At 41.5% G+C, this 22,807-nt stretch overlaps 1 protein-coding gene across 1 annotated transcript in view; it reads left to right on the top strand.

Annotated features, from left to right (window-relative positions):
* sh3bgrl2 (SH3 domain binding glutamate-rich protein like 2) overlaps nucleotides 1-12,403 on the top strand; it is a 95,098-nt gene extending 82,695 nt beyond the window's left edge. Inside the window, exon 4 of the mRNA XM_043686963.2 lies at nucleotides 7,397-12,403. Within this exon, the coding sequence (XP_043542898.1) occupies nucleotides 7,397-7,411 (15 nt within the window). The 3' untranslated portion in view covers nucleotides 7,412-12,403. The remainder of the gene's footprint in view (nucleotides 1-7,396) is intronic.
* Nucleotides 12,404-22,807: the final 10,404 nt, after the last annotated feature.

The following is a 22,807-nucleotide window of genomic DNA, read 5'->3' as shown; positions in this document are numbered from 1 at the left end:
ATGGGGAATTTATTATATTGTACCTGATTCGGGCTGTCACAGAGTCACTTTCAAATCTCCTAAACAGAAAGTACAACTGAAGGCCAGTATGTAAGTGAGGTGTCCTTGTGATAAAGCTCATCTACTTTCCCCAGAACTTCTATTTCCCCATTGTATGGAATTGAATTGAATTTATTGTCACGTGTACCGAGGCACGGTGAAAAGCTTTGTCTTGCGAGCAATACAGGCAGATCACAGAGTTAAATAGCATAACTAAGTATATAATAGGTAAACAGCAGCAAAAACAAAAATACAGGGACATGTGAATGTTATGAATTTGTGAGTCCATTCAGTATTCTAACAACGGTAGGGTGGAAACTGTTTTGAAACCAACTGGTGCGTGCATTCAGGCTTCTGTACCTTCTCCCCGATGGTAAAGGCTGTAGAAAAACATTTCCAGGGTGGGATGGATCTTTGAGAATGCTGGCGGCCTTTCCTTGACAACGGACCTGGTAGATGGATTCTATAGATGGGAGGTTGGCCTTTGTGATTGTCTGGGCCGTATTCACCACTCTCTGTACTGGTCTCTGATCTTGAATGGTACAGTTGCCATTCCTCCTCCCTACCTTTTATCTTTACCTGCTTGGCAAACCCTCCTCATTCCTGAAGAAGGGTTATGCCGGAAATGTCGATTCTCCTGCTCCTTGGATGCTGCCTGACCTGCTGCGCTTTTCCAGCAACACATTTTTCAGATAGTGATACATCCAGACAGAATGGTCTCAATGGTGCACCTATAAAAGTTGGCAAGGGTATTAGCCATCATGCCAAATTTCCTCAGTTGCCTGAGGGAGAAGAGACGTTGTTGGGCCTTTGTAACCACATGAAGAGTCCAAGAAAGCTTGTTGTGAATGACCACTCACATGGGGGGATGGACATGTGATCAGGCAATAGGTTTGGGAACAAGATGCCATTGACATTCGGTGCGTCTCCGATTAAATCTGAGGCCGGAAGGCTTTTGAGCAGACTGGTCCTCAAACGGCCACTTGTGATTCACCTAAAGGTCTGATTACATTACTACTGGTATTCCATCAGGGGGCTTGCCATGTCAGTATATTGCCCACCACACCCTGTTGGGCGCCTCAGTGACCCTCTGGGAGTGGACACAGACCCTCATAGTCAGTTAGTTCTTCTGCTGATGGTCAGATCCAAGCATTAGGATAAGTAATGCCACTAGATTCCAACACCCCGCCCTTGCTGCTGACCCTCCCTTGACAACCCTATCCTACAAGCACCATCCTGCTCCTTTGCTCTGGGGTCCCGTGACATTCCTGGGTCTCTGCTGGGTGGGGAGTGGCTAGTTGGCGATGGGTAGCTGCTGTCCACTGATAGGTTGGCAGCTCTCAGTGGGCAGGATCTCTGCTATCCAAGGAGGCCCAGAGGTTCAATTAATGAATTATATCTGAAAGAAAAAGCTACACTCACATATGGTGACCAAGAAATAACCTGATTGCCATAGAAACCCATCTGGTTTCCCATAGAAGGAAAGCTGCTTTCTTTAACCCATCTGACTCCATATCCATAGCAATGTATCGAATGCTGATAATGGTCTTGTGAGCCACTCTGTGCTTTACAGAGTCAAAAATACTGCAGATGCTAGAATCCAGAGTAGACAGGCAGGAGGCTGGAGGAACACAGCAAGCCAAGCATCATCAGGAGGTGCCGGTCGACGTTTCGAGTGTAACCCTTCTTCAGGATTGGGTTGGTTGTGGAGGGAGGTGGGGTCAGGGTGGTGAAGTGGGAATAGGTGAAGGCAGATAGAAGGCATGACCTGGTTGGTCAATGGGAGGAATAAATCCGGTTGGTGGCAGGTAGCTGTGGAAGGGAGGGAGAGAGCCTGGGAAGGGAGTCTGGTGATGGAGAGGAAGGTTATTTGAAGTTGCGAGAACTAATTGTTGACTCCTCTGGGCTTTAGGGTGCCCAGGTAGAAGATAATGCGTTGTTCCTCCAATAGAAGCTGTGGTTAGTTTTGGCAATGGAAGAGACCAAGGATGGTCATGTCAGAAAGGAATGGTTCGGGGAATTGAAATGGGCAGTGACTGGGAGATCTGGTTGGACCATGTGGGCCCGGCTGTGATGCTCAGTGAATTGTTGCCTAAGTTTATGAATGTTCTCCCCGATGTAGAGGAGACCATATCAGGTGCACCTGAAACAGTAAACTAGATTGGAAGAGAGGCAGGTGAACCTCTGTCTCACCTGGAAGGACTGTTTGGGGCTCCGCATGGAGGTGAGGGGGTTGGTGTACCAGGAGGTTTTGCATCTTTTCTGGTTCCAGGAAAGGTACCTGGGGGTTCGGTGACAGGGGTGGCCTGAACCAACAACTGAGTTCAGTCAGGGGGGTGGGGTGAAAGTTGTCCATTTTGGAAGGGAGAGCAAAACAATAGAGTGTTATTTAAATGGAGAAAAACTGCAGAAAACTGCAATGCAAAACGACTTGGGGGTACTTTTGCACACATTTGCAGCCAGTGGTCAGGGAGGCTAATGGAACCTTGGCCCTTATTACAAGGGTGCTGGAGTGTAGGGGTCAGGCAGTTTTACTGCAATTGGACAAGGTGTTGGTGGGACCACATCTGGAATACTGTAAGCACTTTTGTTTCCCTTATTTAGGAAAAGATGTCATTTCACTGGAGGCAGTTTAGATAAGATGATCCCTGGTATGGAGGTTGAACAGATTGGGACTCTACTCAATGGAGTTCAGAAAATTAAGAGGTTATCTCAATGAAGCATACTGGATTCTTGAGGGGCTTGACAGGGCAAATGCTGACAGGATGTTCCTCCTCCTGGGAAAGTCTAGGATTAGAGTGCATCGTCTCAGAATAAATGGGTATCAATTTAAGATGAGGAAGAATTTGTTCACAGAGGGTTGTGAATCTTGCCACAGAGAGCTGTGGGATCAGAGTCCTTGTGTATGTTTAAGACTGAGATGCATTCTTGATCAATAGGGGAATCGAGGGTCATTGGGAAAACTCAGCAAAATGGACATGAGGAATTTTGGTTTCTATTGAATAGCAGAACAGGCTCAAGAGGCCAAATGACCTACTTCCATTCCTGTTTCTTATGGTCTTAAGATCTTATGCCAATCATATGATGTTTCGATGCATGCTGTAGGCTTTAAAGCAGTGCAGAACTGTAGACACCCTAGTTTTAGTTTTGGATACAATAATGCAAATAACTCTAATTTGACCAGTGGACCATGTGGTACTGAAGCAGTAAGCAAGGTTGCACTCTATGTTTTGTTTCCACCAGGAAAACAACATGCAATAGGCAAGGCTTCAGAAAAGGATTCTGGATCAGTGGTGCTGGAAGAGCACAGCAATTCATGCAGCATCCGAGGACAGGCAAAATCGACGTTAGGGATAAAGATATGTGTGATTTTGTAGAGAAGGAAATATTCTGAGGAGTTCATCAGCTCTTGGCTGACTTCAAAAATATGTAATACCAATTTAGTTCAATGCTGCACCAATACACCACCTTGTGGCTGCTCTATGGAATTACCTAAGAAATGGATAGAAGACTGGATAAGCTCTGATCACCATGCACACTGATCACCCTGCATGAGGAACTATACCTGTTTGATGTAATTCAGGCAGCAAGATGACTGCACTAACTTACCCAAAATCAGAACTTTCTGGCACCTCTAAAACCTCTTTGCACTGCTTAGAGTTAACCTGCATGTCTTAAAGGGCAGGGGCACTTGGCTGAATAGGTGCTGGCACTTGTACAGGATATGAATCTAACTTGGGAAGCAGTGAAAAGTCATGGCATGGTGGAGAGTACGCTTCAGGCTGGAGGAATGAGTGCAAAGTAAGAAGCAGTGTTGTCGAGGGGCAGAGTCCAGACACACTCTTTTATAGGAGCATATAGCCATGGAGGTCAGTGCCCAGGGTAATACACTAAGCAATGGATACATTGCTGCACAAATTTAATGACCTCCCAAATGGTCAAGGAGAGGAAATGCATCCTCGAATACCAGAAACTACTAACTGTACCAGCTTCCTACACTACTGACTTCTCTATACTCCCATCGCTCACAAACTAGCATTCTCCATCTATCAATACTTGTATCTAACAATCACCATCAGACAATTTACAATGCTACAAAGCTCATAGCAACAGTTTGCATGTACCGGCAGCTATTCAAACCTGATAGCTCCATCAAATAAATCAATTGATCCATCTTCACCGACACATTGCTCTCCCTTACAAAACAAGATGGCACATAATAGGAGGCAGAAGGAGCTGACAAAAGAGACAGAAAAACCCAGTGTATCAAAATCCCCATGGAGCTGATGGTCATAGAGATGTACAGCATGGAAACAGACCCTTCGGTCCAACCCGTCCATGCCAACCAGATATCCCAACCCAATCTAGTCTCACCTGCCACACCCGGCCCATATCCCTCCAAACCCTTCCTATTCATATACCAATCCAAATGCCTCTTAAATATTGCAATTGTACCAGCCTCCACCACATCCTCTGGCAGCTCATTCCATAAGCGTACCACCCTCTGCATGAAAAAGTTGCCCCTCAGGTCTTTTTTATATCTTTCCCCTCTCACCCTAAACCTATGCCCTCTAGTTCTGGACTCCCTGACCCCAGGGAAAAGACTTTGTCTATTTATCCTATCCATGCCCCTCATAATTTTGTAAACCTCTATAAGGTCACCCCTCAGCCTCCGACGCTCCAGGGAAAACAGCCCCAGCCTGTTCAACCTCTCCCTGTAGCTTAGATCCTCCAACCCTGGCAATATCCTTGTAAATCTTTTCTGAACCCTTTCAAGTTTCACAACATCTTTCCGATAGGAAGGAGACCAGAATTGCACGCAATATTCCAACAGTGGCCTAACCAATGTCCTGTACAACCGCAACATGACCTCCCAACTCCTGCACTCAATACTCTGACCAATAAAGGAAAGCATACCAAACGCCTTCTTCACTATCCTATCTACCTGCGACTCCACTTTCAAGGAGCTATGAACCTGCACTCCAAGGTCTCTTTGTTCAGCAACACTCCCTAGGACCTTACCATAAGTGTATAAGTCCTGCTAAGATTTGCTTTCCCAAAATGCAGCACCTCGCATTTATCTGAATTAAACTCCATCTGCCACTTCTCAGCCCATTGGCCCATCTGGCCCAGATCCTGTTGTAATCTGTAGTAACCCTCTTCGCTGTCCACTACACCTCCAATTTTGGTGTCATCTGCAAACTTACTAACTGTACCTCTTATGCTCCAAATAATTTAAGTAAATGACAAAAACTAGAGGACCCAGCACCGATCTTTGTGGCACTCACTGGTCACAGGCCTCCAGTCTGGAAAACAACCCTCCACCACCACCCTCTGTCTTCTACCTTTGAGCCAGTTCTGTATCCAAATGGCTAGTTCTCCCTGTATTCCTGAGATCTAACCTTGCTAATCAGTCTCCCATGGGGAACCTTGTCGAACGCCTTACTGAAGTCCATATAGATCACATCTACTGCTGATAGATTGTGCTAATAGTTATTAGGATGGTATTGACAGTACTCAGGAGCAAAGCTGATCCTAACCTGATTCATAAACTCCCTCTCAATTCATCTTTCCTTCATTCTATGTGCTCTTCCAATTTTGAAAGCATACACCTTTTCTTAATCCCTCCCTGCCCCAAAGCCTTATCCATGTACCTTTTTCCATTTCAGATGACACAAACACACACACTTTTTCTTCTTGGTCCTGCATTGACACTTTGCTCTATCAAATGCTCCAAGATGCCTGCATGCTGGTCTAGGCATTTGAAGCACACCAGTGTTTGCTCTTACATTATGTGTGGTCACACAGCTCCATTGTATGCACATCATACACAAATGGGGATGGTTCTGCATTTGTGTCATGAGCCAGGTGGTCAGTAGAGCCCAAAGTACCAAGTTGCCAACCTTTCCATTTTGCTATGGTGAATTAAAATGCAGTTGGCATGGCACTACCATAGAATAAGCATCATGATCACTGCCAGAATGCCAGGCATTAACCTGCATGATTTGCTGCCTACAATCACACATTAACTATATGTAGAATGATAGCACTGCAGTGATTGCTTTTGAAACAAACATGCAACCAATTAGCTGTGACCTCACCAATCCTTGAAAAGCGTATTTAGGCTGATAGCCTTTATGTATAGATGTGTGTGGTGTGTTTTTGCTTTGAAAAGCTATTTGTTTCTAAATTTTGTCAATTGACTTCTGTCTAATACTGTGGTGTCTAGGAAATTAATACTTTATCTGTATTAATTTATTACTACTAATATTCATATTAATATTCTTATTCTGTGTGAGTCCAAATTCTTTATATGTCAACACAAATACATCATCTAATGAGGGAGTTCATGACAAGGCAAAAGGAGACCCAGAAAACCAAGAAATACTCCTTGAGAAAAGTTTAAATATATATTTTAACCCCTGTCGTGAAGAGATCTTAACGTAACCTACTCAGGGAAACCTGGTGACATGCAGACTGAGAAAATGACCATGAAGATAACTGCAATAACTATCTTCTTTTTTTTCATAGTGACCAGAAGGAGAATGAGTACTTCACTGGATCCCATATCAATGCCTGTCCCTACCCTAACAGCAATTACATTTGACACCTGCACCTTCCTAATTCACTTATCTGACTGCATGGTTTCCTCCATTGTCACACACTACAGCTTATAGATGTGCACACTTCTCTGTTACCCACCAACCTTCAGGTCATTCCTTCTGGGAAGTGTTTTTGAGATCAAGAACTTAGAATAGCTGAAGCCTCACATTAGGCAGATCCCGCACCTCAAATTAAAATCAGGTCTGTGGCATTGTTTAAAAGTATATGTGGTGATCCAGGCACAAGTCAGGCCCAGACTTTTTTTAAAATTTTACTAATAAACTTGTTTTGTAAAACCGTATTGTATAGTTTGCAGTTACTTGGTGAGAATCCTTGGGAGTACGAGCATTTTCTTTCCTTTACAGTGCCAACTTGAGGGAGAAAATAAGGCTTTGCTATTGATTTCATTAAAATATTTCAGATTGGAGACACACTGAAACTTGTAATTTAAGTGACTCAATCCACAGCATGGCACGCCTAAGGTAAATGGTACATAGAAGTGTTTTACTTGTCCTGCTCAAACAGGTTCTGCTGTACTTATAAACACATTAAAATTGCCAGCATTATGTGGTTCTGTTCACAAGACGAGGTGATGAGATGCAAGTATAAAATGCTATGCGAAGTATTGCCGTGTAATCATTGGGATTTTGGATTTCAGAAGAATGGATGACGGAGCTTCCATTGGAATTGGCTTTTAATTTTTTTTTCAAGAAAAGCTGTTCTTAATCTTTCATTCTGTTTTCTTTATTCATAGGACTCTGAACCATAGTTCCCTGAAGACCTATCTTTAACCTGAACCATTTGCCTCGTGCGGAGCTGGCTCTAAGCTTGGCTGTTCATTATCAAAAATCTTTATAGATCCAGCACAATAAAAGCCACTCGTGTGTTCACCGATCATTGCTTTATAATCCGGTCTACTACAATTGATTTTTTTTACCGGGATGTATCACATGGAAGGTAGTATTGGTCATGTCACCTAGACCTGGGAACAGTCAAATGTTTTTTCACTTGGATGGTTCTTGTTTGCTGATTGCCATTTTGCCTTATTGTATCTTGGTTTGCTTGAGCAGTGTTTTGTCTGTCTTACTAGCCTGCCTTTGCTAACATTGGAAACACAACTCTAGTTAAAGAGATTAACTCTAGTTAAAGAGATATTGAGTTATCATCAACAGTGATACAAGGAAGATCTCCTAATTTTACCACTTGTGTACTGTGGGTGGGGAATAACAGATACATAGATAACAGTTGTATGGTTATAACCTGTTTATTGTGATATTAAAAATAACACAATACTACTTCTAAGAATTTCATTTTTGTAGGCAGTAAGGTTTTGAGAATTTGGTCATGTTGTGTCTGCCTCTGGATTAGAAAACATGCTAAGAATATTTCTGGCATGATGCCAGTAAATGTTTGCTGCAAAGAAGTGATACTAAATCACATGACTGATACAAAGGCATAGTTGGAACTTTCCTCCCAACTAAGATATTGATTTGGAGTTGCTATCTATTCTTGTACTTAATATCTTTCAAGGTCCGTTTAATTTAACATCAATTGCACTAGCCAGAATTCTTTTAATTGTAGATCAACACATATTTATTGTAGATGAGCAGGCAGGTACTTTTAGAGATGCAATTTGTTTCCATTGCAGTGGTAAATTTATAAGCTTATTAGATTTTTTTGTGAGTGATAATCATATTTATTAAGAAATAGGAACACAAATATTATAGACATAAAGGGTAGGAAAGGATGCCTAATCAAAGTGAGGAAGTGAAGTAGATGTCTGTAAGCCTTATTACTAAATTACCTAACCTCCTAGAAACATTTCCACTCAGACACGGCTGCACTTGGACCATTCAAATCAACTCCTGTCATATGTTAGAGAAAAATAAGTCCAGAAAGAGCACAAAGTCTAAATTTACAATAAACATTTTCAGGAGTTAGCAGGAATTCTTCCATTCTGTCACAATCCCCATATCCTGAGCATTGAGGCAACAACATCATTGGTGTGAGCACAAGGTATGTAGTGGAGACAAGGTAAATGAGTCTCATTATAAAATACAGTAGTAATGTGGATAATCTATGCTTTCTGTTAGTTACCTTATCAATAACAATATAATAAATCCTATACTTGCAGAGTGAATGGTTTTCTAAGTACTACTAACCCATGTTTGGCTGTTCTGCTGTCAAACCTATTCACACTAATTTGGAAAATATTCCATTTAGAACTTTAAATTCCTAATGAAAACTCGTTTCCCAAGTGCTTCTTTGTTTTAGAAAGGCAAGATGTAATACATGTAATTTTATTGAACTCAATCATTGTCACATTGGCATTCATTACTATTCTGATGAACTTAAGCATCAGTCTCTTCCTGATAAACACAAAAATGGGGAAATAGTTAATTTCCATGAAGACAGCTGTATAATTTCTGCCCATCTATTTTGAAGCCTATTTGGAATTCATTCTGCCTCATGAATATTATCTACAATCCATGATTCTCCTTCAATTTTCTTGTCATCCATGAGAACTGACAAGACTGGCTAACACCTCTTTCAATCTGTTGGTGGCTTTAAGGTATCTTGCTTTACAAGAATGAGATACAATTAAAATTTTGAGTTTGCTTTTATGGTCCACAATAAGAAACTATCCATTGCATCCTGCAACTGAATTTGCAAATTCCTAAGGTCTGTCAGTCCCAAATCTTTACCGAGCTTCGCCAGTGTTCTGTGATAACTTTGGCAGAGGATGAGCAAATTTCCTGGAGAAGTGGAGTAATTAGCTGATAAATGGATGCCACCCAGATGTTTTGCAGAAGTTATGGTGGGACAGAGATTACGCCCCTTTGGCAGTTTTAGGACCATTGTCTGCACTGTGATTCAATTAGAGTCAACCTTGGGCTTCTTTGTATGCTTTTGCATTCCAGGACCAGCTTCAAAAAAATTATCCTTTGTATGTAATGTAACTATTGTCTCATTCATTTTAATTTTAAATAATATTGCCTGTAATTTATAACACATGATCCCCAGCTCTGCTACCCATTCTCTCGTTCTTGTGGCTTGTTCAACATTCTGTGCAGTGCTTTCGTTGACATACGTTAATTGTGGGGAACCTGACTGAAGAATGCTTGAGAAGGTCTCCCTGTACTCCTGTGGGCATAAAACCCTGCAGTCAGCACATCTGTTAATTCTGGTGAATCAAGACTTTGTGTACCAACTGAAGTGCCCCACAGCTAGCAAAGGTCTTACCAAAGCGTGAAAATTATGCTAAACATTTAGAAAGCTGTACATCACAATAAAGCATTGCATTAAATTTAGGTCACTATGAAGTAATGCACATTAATTACCTTTACCATTAATGCTTTAGGCTTTCTTTTTAACTGATGTGTCACTGTCCACTAAAAGGGATATTCAAACATTGGAGATAACTGAGGGAATACTTTTCACCTGCTTGTCAGTGGTTCTAATATAGAAGATCTGCGGAATGCAGAAAAATATATTTATCCATTTTTCAGAATTTATGCAGTTCTTTAAAGAAATTAGCGGCAGACAAACAAAAAATCCCTGATCAATGTTCACCCTCTAGGAGTGCTTTGCACTGAAGATAAATTTACTGCTATTTCAGCAGTAAGTCAAGAAAGTCTTATTACAACAATGGGGTAGTTCTAACATGAGAAAACACATTTGATACTGAGGTGATTAGAATGGAGTTAATGCAGTACAAAGCTTTAACTCCTAATCAGGCAACCAACACAGTGGGTATCAGTACAGGGGTGCTTCTAAAATCTAAAAGGAAATTGATTGCTTCCTGCTATGATTTTCAGACTAAATGCTTGAAAATTGTCAGATAACCTGGTAGTTAGTTTTCCAGTAGACATCTTAGAAAATTGCTTTATTGTGAACTGTTTGGCTTTCCACAATGTTTGTTGATGCTAAGGGAATTCAATATCAGTTTGGCATGGTTAAATTGTCACTCAAAAATTTTCTGTATTATTTGCACTGTACTAATTTCCTTATTTTGTATTTTACATCAAGTACAATATGTCTGAAAGGTGAATTATTCATAGAGGTATGGCATACAGATAAAAGAATGAAAAGAAGTGCAAGCAAAATAAATTGTGTACAGCCATTTCAGGCTAGCTATATTCTCCTGTGGCTTACACAGACTGCTGACTCTCTTCAAAGAAACAAAATAAATATTTGTTCCAGTAATGGAATCAAGATTTTAAGGATAAAGGGAACAAGAAGTGAATACATTTTCTGTGGGAACAAAATGGTTTGTGTACCACTAAGGCATGGATAAATCACTTGGGCAATACAACAAGTTAGAATTGTAAGTGAGGGTTGATGTCCAGAACTTGCACATTTTTCATGATATCTATGAATTATATGACCTTCCTTCAGAATTAGATGTTATTTTACAGAGTATTTGATCAACTGAGTTTTTAAAGTTTACAACTTCCAGTTAGTATTTTTAATTTTTTCAATCCTTTTAGTGGTCCTTTAAGAACAAACATTCACATTATTTATATTAATGTCTGTTCACATTATACAAAGATATTGTGCAACTTCATCACTTAGATATTTTAAAATCACCTATACTCACCTTGTCAGTCATCCACAGTGAACCAGCTATCTTTAAAGGTTACACATTGAAACAAGCAGTGCTTTTGTGATGAAGAAATAGCTGTGACTCTACCTTGTAATAAAACTAGATCCTGTAATCCTGGTCTTGAGTCATGAGCCAGGGTGATCAGTAAAAGCAGGTCCCAGTGGTTTTAGAATCTGTTGAAGTTATCACTTGTTACAGTTCCTGATATGGTTGCTGGGTAAAGCTCCAAAGCTGGTAAGATATGGACTGAGGATTGATCTCATCAAATTATGACCGAAGTGGAAAGTGCAGGAGGAACTTACATTTTGTTATAATTCTCATTCATTCCTTTGAAAAAAAAATCATCTATACCCTGTTTTGATATCTGTTTCTGTGTCTTTCAATGTATTCTCATGGTACCAATATCAGTAAAATTGAAACTTTGAAAAACCTCTCCATTTGCAGTTTTTAAATATGATGAAGCCTAATAAGCATGTATGATGACTATGACTTAAAACATAATATTTACAAAGAGAGACTATAAGATGTGGGTTTGGTTATTTCCTTTAGTCTCCATTGTTAATGTTGATTTACACATAATTCTGCCCACTTTTACATTGAGCATATGCTATTGAAGTTGGTAGGATATCTAAGTGTAATTTAGCACTAATGGAATGAGTGCATAAATGGGCAGAACTTCGATGTGTCCCCTCAGGAATTGTTTGGCTAATCTGTGCACATCCACTTACTATTTTAAAGCTAGAGTTCTTCCATTTGTATTGTAAATCAAAAACAAAAGATGAAAAAAAACCTGAAGGAGATGAACCTGTTGAATTTAAATTTATTTTAGTGAAAGTAAAAATGCTGATGTTGCAAACTGCATTTAATTATTTCACTGAAGGTCCTGTGTAACTAATCATAATTCAGCTTAAATTAGGTTACTGAAAACTTATTAATGCATTTAGTAAGGTTTAAAACAATGCCTGTCTGTCTGCTCAAGTGTCCTATGGATGTATTTATATAGTTGTTACAGATTTTGAATGCAAGAGTTTGGATTTTGTGTATACTTTCCATTGTCTTCACATTACAATAATGTCATACAGACAAGCTAATATGTGATTATGAAACTACTGGCACAGTGTGTAATTTATTGTTGAAATAAACATATTGCTATGTACAATATTCAAGGCTTTTTTTGCTACTACTCATAAATGAGTCAGATGTTCGGGTGGGAGGAGGAGTGCAAATTTATCAAGCAGCATTAAATCAGGAATAAAAATTAAATACTGGGCAGGCCTGATAGCATGTATAGAGAGAGAAACACAGTGTTCATATTTCAAGTTGAATATGACTGTGTTGGGGTGTGGAAAATGTGAACAATGGGTGCTCCCAGATCAGAAATGGCATATGACGCTCCCATTAGTCCACTGGAAGCAAGCAGCCTAGGTCAAATCTGGGAAGATCAACAGCTATATTGCAATGCAAGAATTTCTTCTTTCCAAACCAAATGTCTTTGCAACATCTTTGCATTTAAGCATTGATAGTTTTGATCTGTGACCCTGCAGACAGTAAGAGCAAGGTCAAACTAAGTATTAAGAGACTATGTTACTTTTCGTCTGAACTAGATTACGGGTAATAATGACATACACAATTAACTTATTAGGTGGGCTTTTCTCACAAATGACTTTGCCATGTATTAGTTTCACACCACTCCATAACTACAGCTTGAAAGAGCATTCACATGTGGAGTATTTCCCAAAATGTCACCATGGCTTTGGTTCAAGGGTGAGAAGAGAAATTCTATTTTATTTAACCCAGAGATTTGGCTGCACTGAGAAAATTGTAAACTATAGTTGAATAATGAAAATACTCTCGATGTAAGCACACAAACTAACATTTGACCATTTTGGAAAACCTCGTGTCCAGATAAAAGGTAGGTGTGTAGAGCACAACTGGCTGAATGGAACCTGCAAGGGCACAAGCAAAGTAACTGACATAGAGTCTTTTATTATGTGATTTAATGACCATAACCATGAGTTTATGTTAAAGTCAGACTGGTCAAGGAAAAGACAAGGTCAAGAACTGTCTTCAGGTTTGGGCTTCTTTATAATATTCTTTATTACATAATAAAATGAATTACGACAAGATATGATATTCAACAATATGCCAGGCTTTAATTTGACTGTTGCATTTAGATTAGATTACATTACAGTGTGGAAACAGGCCCTTCGGCCCAACAAGTCCACACCGACCCGCCGAAGCGCAACCCACCCATACATTTACCCCTTACTTACCTAACACTACGGGCAATTTAGCATGGCCAATTCACCTGACCTGCACATCTTTGGACTGTGGGAGGAAACCGGAGCACGCGGAGGAAACCCACGCAGACACGGGGAGAACGTGCAAACTCCACACAGTTAATCGCCTGAGGCAGGAATTGAACCCGGGTCTCAGGCGCTGTGAGACAGCAGTGCTAACCACCGTGCCACCCACTGAAGGAGAATTGAAGGATAATTCCATAAAATCTACTATCTAATGCTAGTTGGTATTCTCCATATGCATCTCTGCATGTTTTCTTAACTCCACCCACACGATGCTATTTATACCTAGTGAGCAACTCCATGACATCATTTCAAGATTGCTTAGGTTCCTAAAGCCCTTACATGACAGAGAGTGGGGGCAAGAGTGCTTTCTTTCTCTGTGAGAATGGCTTCTTCCATGGGCAACACTTCAACATTCTTCCAGTTCTGCTCTAAAAGAAGGTGCAAGAGTGATGCCACAATCTGGAAGCCTATTTCAAAATTGGCCTCAAAGCCAAGTTGGCAATAGACTGAATTTGCATGGCTTCAGTTTGTTCTATCATGAAACTACCAAAGCGACCATGAAGAACCTTCACACCTGGCTTCATCATGGTGCTGATGGAATTGACAATGTTAAACAACATCATAACCAGCACAAAGCTTTAAAAACGTTGTAGCTGGACTCTCACTTGCTATGTGGCATGGCATACAAACTCTCTTGCAGGCTGTCTAGTGCATCAAGCAAAAGATCTTCACCATCCAATTGTGGGGCAGGACAAATGTGCCCTTAGTGTCTTGCTCAATAGGAAGCACTTTTGACAGTGCATCATCAACTGGCCGACAGCTGAAACAAAAATTCATTGTTCTTACTTTAACAGTTCTAGATAAGAATGGAAAGATTCCTTACATTGTAGCCATATTCTTGTGGCAGACCTTCTGACTGACATCTGTTGTAATCGCTTCACAAAGTTTCTTGAAAAATTGTTTGCGCTGCTTCCTGTTTCTTGCCAGGGAAAGGATCACTTGGAGTGAAAAGGTCACTCTTCTCAATGTAACTGCCTGCACCAAGCCCTCTAGCACAGCATGAGAGAACCTTAGTGCCCAGTGATTCCCTCTTTCAGTCATTCCTTCTAGAACCTATTGCACTATGCTTGCAGCCTTCAGGAAGTTTTGGGTACATTAAGGTACTGACTGTACTCCTGATATTACCAGCATCACAGATAGAGCTGGCTGGTTGCATGCATGAGCCATACCACATCATTAATAACAGTGACTGAGAGAAAGTGAGGACTGTAGATGCTGAGCAGTCAGAGTTGAAAAGTATGGCGCTGGAAAAGTACAGCAGGTCAGCCAGCATCCAAGAAGCAGAGAGTCAACGTTTCAGGCATAGGCCTTCCATCACAAACTGCCAGAAGAATTCAGGACAAGGCATTTCAATCAACACCAAATATATCAAATTGCCCGTTCAACTACTAACACCTACGTTACTAGTAGCATGCACTGCAATATTCAACTATCAACTCTTAAGCGAATGGAACCAATTTTTTTTAAGTACCTGCAAACACTCAAAAGGAGAGGAGAGATTGATTCTCAGACCTGTTATTGGACAGCATGGAAGAATTTAAGAATCCCCTGTGGGAGGCTTGATGGTAAGGGAACTCTCAAATTCTGTCAGGGACACTTTCACCATCTATCCAGACATGTGCCCTTGGCAGCACTATAATTTACCTAAAGTAATGCATCCAAATGCATGCCTGAGACCCATAAGTGACCAACTAATCATCATGTATCATTTTTCAGATGGTACAAGGAGGTTGGCAACAAGGTTGAGGCAGGGAGGGCTCGTGGTTGCCCAGATGGCTCACCTGCTCACATGAGAAACATAGAGCTGCCTCCTCCATTAGCCCCTCTCTTTTAAGGCCGTACCCCCTAATGAGGTATGCACTCCCTTGTCCTCGGGTGTCTCCTATCTCTGACACCACATCATCTGCAGGAGGACTCGATTCTGGTGTATAAGATTATGTGGGGCATAGATAGGTGGTTAGAAAGCAACTGTTACCCTTAGTTGAAGGGTCAATAATAAGGGGCCACAATTTCAAGTTGGAAGTTCATAGGGGAATTGAGGGAAACAGTTTTAAACTAGGAGGGTGGTGGGGTTTTGGAATGCACCATCTAGGAGGTTTGGTAAGGCAGATAACCTCATAACCTTTAACAGGTATTTGGATCCGCATCTGAAACATCATAATATAAGGCTGTGGGCTGGAAAGTGGGATGAGAGGAGATGTGGTGTAGTTTTGGTGGTACAAATTAAAATGGGCCAATGTACTGTATTATTCCAAGATATAGTTCTTGAATCTCTATAGTGCAAATAGAAGCCACTCTGAGGGTCTGCACAGACTCTCTGAAGAGCATCTGACACTCCCCCACCCCCACCCCCGAATTCTAATCCCATAACCCCACATTCACCATACCTAACCCACATAACTCTGGACGCTGTGGGCAGGTTGGTATTGCCAATCCATCTGAATTGCACATTTTTGGATTGAGAGAGAAAACTGCAGCACCTAGAGGAAACCCACACAAACATGGGGAGAATGTGCAAACTCCACAATGTCACCCAAGGCTGGAATCAGCCCTGGGTCCCTGGTGCTGTGAGGCAGCAGTGCCACCCTCAGTTCTTAGGAATAAAGGTATCAAAAGGTATGAGAGAAAGCAAGAGCAGGTTGTTGAATTGAATAGTCTGTCCTTATCATATTGAATGGTGAAGCAGACTCAAAGGGCCAGAAGGCCTGTTTGTGCTCCCAATTCTATGTATCTATGAATTGAGAACTGGATCCCCTTCCCTTGGTATTTGCAGCGAGTCAGTAGTTCAGCAGCATACATGTTCAGACACAGTGAAGCCTCACCCACTTCATTACTCACTACTGGAGATGAACCAGACTCTTCAGCCTGCCCGATTAGTGTTCAAGATAAGAAGATACAGAACAGACAAAAGCAGGAAACAAATTATAGCCTACCAAGGCAATCACACCCAATAAACTGGGCATAACGTCGGATGTGATTTACACCAAAGAAGATATAGCACATACTTACTGATTTCAATTGCCAAGTCTGCGACCAGCAATACCCATACAGCTCAATGGCTGCACATTTAACCTTCACCATTGCTCTGCTGAGAGTCCTAGAATTTCTGATTCAACACCAGTACCATCAGTGATTGCAACAATTGAAGGAAAATCAGCACTGTCACTTGATTGGCTCATGATAAAAGCCTGATATCTACAAACATAATATTAGTGTGAAGGAATCCTTAACAACATGCATGTTGCTGTTGGATACAGTGCTGCTAATCCCAACATTCGATAAACTAGGAGGCAAATTCCAGAAAAAAAGGGATATGCAATAAATGCTGCCCAGCCAGCGACACTCATTTCCCACAAGTGAATTTTAAAAATCTACTTGTGCCTTTTGCATAGATTGATGAGGTGCTTAATGGGATTGTTCTAGAACTGTTCAGGGAAACTTGGTTGCTTATAGAGTCATAGAGACGTACAGCATGGAAACAGACCCTTCAGTCCTACTCGTCCATGATGAACAGATATCCCAACCCAAACTAGTCCCACTTGCCAGCACCCAGTCCATATCCCTCCAAACACTTCCTATTCATATATCCATCCAGATACCTTTAAATGTTGCAATTGTATTAGCCTCCACCACTTCCTCTGGTAACCCATTCCACACACACACCACCCTCTGCATGAAAATGTTGCCCCTTAGGTGTCTTTTATATCTTTCCCCTCTCACCCTAAAACTATGCCCTCTAGTTCTGGACTCTCCCACCCCAGGGAAAAGACTTTGTCTATTTACCCTAGTCATGCCTCTCATGATTTTATAAACCTCTATAAGGTCACCCCTCAGCCTTCAATGCTCCAGGGAAAACAGCCCCAGCCTGTTCAGCCTCTCCCTAAAGCTCAAATCCTCCAAACCTGGCAACAAGCTTTGCTGAACCCTTTCAAGTTTCACAACATCTTTCCGAGAGGAAGGAGACCAGAATTGCACACAATATTCCAAAAGTGGCCTAACCAATGTCCTGTTCAACTGCAACATGACCTCCCAACTCCTGTACTCAATACTCTGACCAATAAAGAAAAGCATACCAAACACCTTCTTCACTATTCAATATACCTGTGACTCTATTTTCAAGGAGATACGAACTTGCACTCCAAGGTCTCTCTGTTCAGGAACACTCCCCAGGACCTTGCCTTTAAGTGTATAGGTCCTGCTAAGATTTGCTTTCCCAAGATGCAGCACCTCGCATTTATCTAAATTAAACTCTGTCAGCCACTCCTCAGCCCATTGGCTCATCTGATCAAGATCCCGTTGTAATTCGAGGTAACCTTCTTCACTGTCCACTACACCTGGGAGGTTAGGTAAGGCAGATAACCTCATAACCTTGAAAACGTATTTGGATGAGCATCTGAAACATCAAAACGTCTGTGGGCTGTAAGGTGGAACTAACAAAGATGTAGTTTAGTGCAAGGTTTGTGAAGGTTTGTAGCTCAGGTTGAGGTTTAGGATGTGGTTTAGTTTTGGTGGTACAGAGTAAAATGGGCCAAAGGGTCTCTTCTGTACTGGATTATTCCAAGATTTAGTTCATAGAATCTCTATAGTACAAATAGAAGCCACTCTGAGGGTCTGCACAGACTCTCTGAAGAGCATCAGACCCCTCCCCCTCCATTATAACCCCATAACTCCACATTTACCATACCTAACCCATATAGCCTACATAACTCTGGATGCTGTTGGCAAGTTGATTAGAATAGATTACATTACAGTGTGGAAACAGGCCCTTCGGCCCAACAAGTCCACACCGACCCGCCGAAGCGCAACCCACCATGCCCCTACATTTACCCCTTACCTAACACTACGGGCAATTTAGCGTGGCCAATTCTTTGGACTGTGGGAGGAAACCGGAGCACCCGGAGGAAACCCACGCAGACACGGGGAGAACATGCAAACTCCACACAGTCAGTCGCCTGAGGCGGGAATTGAACGCGGGTCTCAGGCGCTGTGAAGCAGCAGTGCTAACCACTGTGCAACCGTGTTGCTGTATGGCCAATCCATCTAAATTGCACATCTTTGGATTGAGAGAGGAAACTGCAGCATCTAAAGGAAACCCACACAGATATGGGGAGAATGTGCAAACTCCACACAGTCACCCAAGGCTGGAATCAACCCTGGGTCCCTGGTGCTGTGAGGCAGCAGTGCCACCCTCAGTTCTTAGGAATAAAGGTATCAAAAGGTATGAGAGAAAGCAAGAACAGGTTTTTGAATAGTCTGTCCTGATTATGTTGAATGGTGAAGCAGATTCAAAGGGCCAGAAGGCCTGTTTGTGCTCCCAATTCTATGTATCTATGAATTGAGAACTGGATCCACTTCTCTTGGTATTTGCAGCGAGTCAGTAGTTCAGCAGCATACATGTTCAGACACAGTGAAGCCTCACCCACTTCATTACTCACTACTGGAGATGAACCAGACTCTTCAGCCTGCCCGATTAGTGTTCAAGATAAGAAGATACAGAACAGACAAAAGCAGGAAACAAATTATAGCCTACCAAGGCAATCACACCCAATAAACTGGGCATAACGTCGGATGTGATTTACATCAAAGAAGATATAGCACACACTTACTGATTTCAATCGCCAAGTCTGCGACCAGCAATACCCATACAGCTCAATGGCTGCACATTTAACCTTCACCATTGCTCTGCTGAGAGTCCTAGAATTTCTGATTCAACACCAGTACCATCAGTGATTGCAACAATTCAAGGAAAATCAGCACTGTCACTTGATTTGTCATGATAAAAGCCTGATATCTACAAACATAATATTAATGTGAAGGAATCCTTAACAACATGCATGTTGCTGTTGGATACAGTGCTGCTAATCCCAACATTCGATAAACTAGGAGACAAATTCCGGAAAAAAAAGGGATATGCAATAAATGCTGCCCAGCCAGCGACACCCATTTCCCACAAGTGAATTTTAAAAATCTATTTGTGCCTTTTGCACGGATTAATGAGGTGCTTAATGGGAATGTTCTAGAACTGTTCAGGGAAACTTGGTTACTTATAGAGTTATAGAGACGTACAGCATGGAAACAGACCCTTCAGTCCAACTCATCCATGATGAACAGATATCCCAACCCAAACTAGTCCCACCTGCCAGCACCCAGTCCATATTACTCCAAACACTTCCTATTCATATATCCATCCAGATGCCTTTAAATATTGCAATTGTATTAGCCTCCACCACTTCCTCTGGTAACCCATTCCACACACACACCACCCTCTGCATGAAAATGTTGCCCCTTAGGTCTCATTTATATCTTTCCCCTCCTCACCCTCTAGTTCTGGACTCTCCCACCCCAGACTTTGTCTATTTACCCTGGTTATGCTCCTCACAATTTTATAAACCTTTATAAGGTCATCCCTCAGCCTTCAACGCTCCAGGGAAAACAGCCCCAGCCTATTCAACCTCTGCCTATAGCTCAAATCCTCCAAACCTGGCAACATCCTTGTAAATCTTTTATGAACTCTTTCAAGTTTCACAGCATCTTTCCGATAGGAAGGAGACCAGAGGTCCACGCAATATTCCAAAAGTGGCCTAACCAATGTCCTGTTCAACTTTAACATGACCTCCAAACTCCTGTACTCAATACTCTGACCAATAAAGGAAAGCATACCAAACACCTTCTTCGTTATCCTATCTACCTGTGACTCTATTTTCAAGGAGCTATGAACTTGCACTCCAACGTCTCTCTGTTCAGCAACACTTCCCAGGACCTTACCATTAAGTGTATAAATCCTGCTAAGATTTGCTTTCCAAAAATGCAGCACCTCGCACTTATCTAAATTGAACTCTTGTCAGCCACTCCTCAGCCTATTGGCTCATCTGATCAAGATCCCGTTGTAATCCAAGGTAACCTTCTTCACTGTCCACTACTCCTCTAATTTTGGTGTCTGCAAACTCACTAACTATACCACTTAAGCTCACATCCAAATCATTTATATAAATGACGAAAAGTAGTGGACCCAGCACCGATCCTTGTGGCACTCCACTGGTCACAGGCCTCCAGTCTGAAAAACAACCCTCCACCTCTACCCTCTGTCTTCTACCTTTGAGCCAGTCCTGTATTCAAATGACTAGTTCTCCCTGTATTCCAGGAGATCTAACCTTGCTAATCAGTCTCCCATGGGGAACCTTGTCAAACACCTTACTAAAATCCATATCGATCACGTCTACTGTTCTGCCATCATCAATATTCTTTGTTATTTCTTCAAGGAACTCAATTAAGTTTGTGAGACATGATTTCCCACGTACAAAGCCATGTTGACTATCCCTAATCAGTCCTTGCCTTTCCAAATACATGTACATCCTGTCCCTCAGGATTCCTTCCAACAACTTGCCCACCACCGATGTCAGGCTCACTGGTCTATAGTTCCCTGGCTTGTCCTTACTACCTTTCTGAAATAGTGGCACCATATTAGCCAACCTCCAGTCTTCCAGCACCTCACCTGTGACTATTGATGATATAAATATCTTGGCAAGAGGCCCAGCAATCATTTCCTTAGCTTCCCAGAGAGTTCTAGGTACAACTCATCAGGTCCTGGGGATTTATCCACTTTTATGCATTTCAAGACATCCAGCACTTCCTCCTGTGTAATTTGAACATTTTTCAAGATGTCACCATTTATTGACCTACATTCTATATGTTCTATGTCCTTTTCCACAGTAAACACTGATGCAAAAAACTCGTTTAATATCTCCCCTATTTCCTGCAGTTCCACACAAAGGCTGCCTTGCTGATCTTTGAGGGGTCCTATTCTCTCCCTAGTTACCCTTTGGATTCTCCTTAACTCTATGTGCCAAAGCTATCTCATGTCCCCCTTTTGCCTTCCTGATTTCCCTCTTAAGTATATTTCTACTGCCTTTATACTCTTGTGAGGATTCACTTGATCTGTCCTGTCTATACCTGACATATACTTCCTTCTTTTTCTTAACCAAACCCAAAATTTCTTTAGTTATCCAGCAATCTCTATGCCTATCAGCTTCCCTTTCACCCTAACAGGAATATACTGTCTCCGCGCTCTTGTTATCTCATTTCCGAAGTTTTATTACATAATAACATGAGAGAGCAGAGTCGGTCGCTCACCCCAATGAGGCAGCTCTGCCATTAAATAAGATAAAGTTAAAAATCTCACAACCCTAGGTTATAAAGGTCTTTTACTATAAATTCTGTGTCCAATGATCCTATCCCACTAGCTTCCTGATGAAGTACAGCGCTCCGTAAGCTTGTACTTTCAAATAAATCAGTTGGACTATAACCTGATGTTGTGAGATTTTTAAACTTTGTTCACCCCAGTCCGCCTCATCAAATGAGAGCTGATCTGCTTGTCATCTCACAACTCCATTTTCTTTTTTTGTCCTCCAATAATCTTCAGCTTCTTTGAAGATCTTAAATCAATCACAACCTATATTTTATGTCATAGAATCAGCCGAAATCTACAATACAGAAAAAGAGCCTTCAGCCCATCAGGTTTGCACCTGTCAGAAACAACCACCTAAAAAGATTCTTCTTCAGGCTCTCGCTGGTCACGCTAGTCTCGAAATGTTAGTGCTGTTTTTCCTCTCTCTGCAGATGCTGTCAGACCTACTGAGCTTCTTCAGCACTTTTTGCATTTGTTTCAGATTTCCAACATCCAAGTATTTTGCTTATATTAGATCTATCTGAACTTTGACAGACTCGAGGCTTGCTGTTCTCCATTAGGAAGACAACGTGCTAGGACAAGTTAGGAACTCAATGCCCCTGACAGTTTACAGCAATTTGCTTTTGATTTGGATTCACCTCTACATCACAGCACAGCAGACAATCAGGATTAAAAGGCAGTTGTTTAGTTCAGTAATGATAACTTAAATGGCTAAAGGATTGGAAAATAATGCTTTGGAAAGCATTTCTGTGGGTTTTTCTTCTGCCACCTTTGCTATTCCAAAGATGCCCCAATATCCTGAAAGCACATATGGAGATATATGCGCAATTCACACTTTCTATTGCTAGATTTGCATCATTTCTAAACTATGCTTAACTGAGCTTCACCAGAAACATAAAATAATACACCAGAAGCTGGCATCACATGCTGTCAGTGCCTTGGTGATGGACAATAAATACTGTGTTGCCAGTGTTTCCCATTTCTCTTGCCTCAGGAAGTAGACTTTTG

Source organism: Chiloscyllium plagiosum, unplaced genomic scaffold (assembly GCF_037043375.1).
Source record: "Chiloscyllium plagiosum isolate Xiang-an unplaced genomic scaffold, Cpla_swu_hap1 HiC_scaffold_3, whole genome shotgun sequence".
In the NCBI taxonomy this organism is placed as follows: Eukaryota; Metazoa; Chordata; class Chondrichthyes; order Orectolobiformes; family Hemiscylliidae; genus Chiloscyllium; species Chiloscyllium plagiosum.
This window is presented reverse-complemented; position numbering and strand designations above follow the sequence as displayed.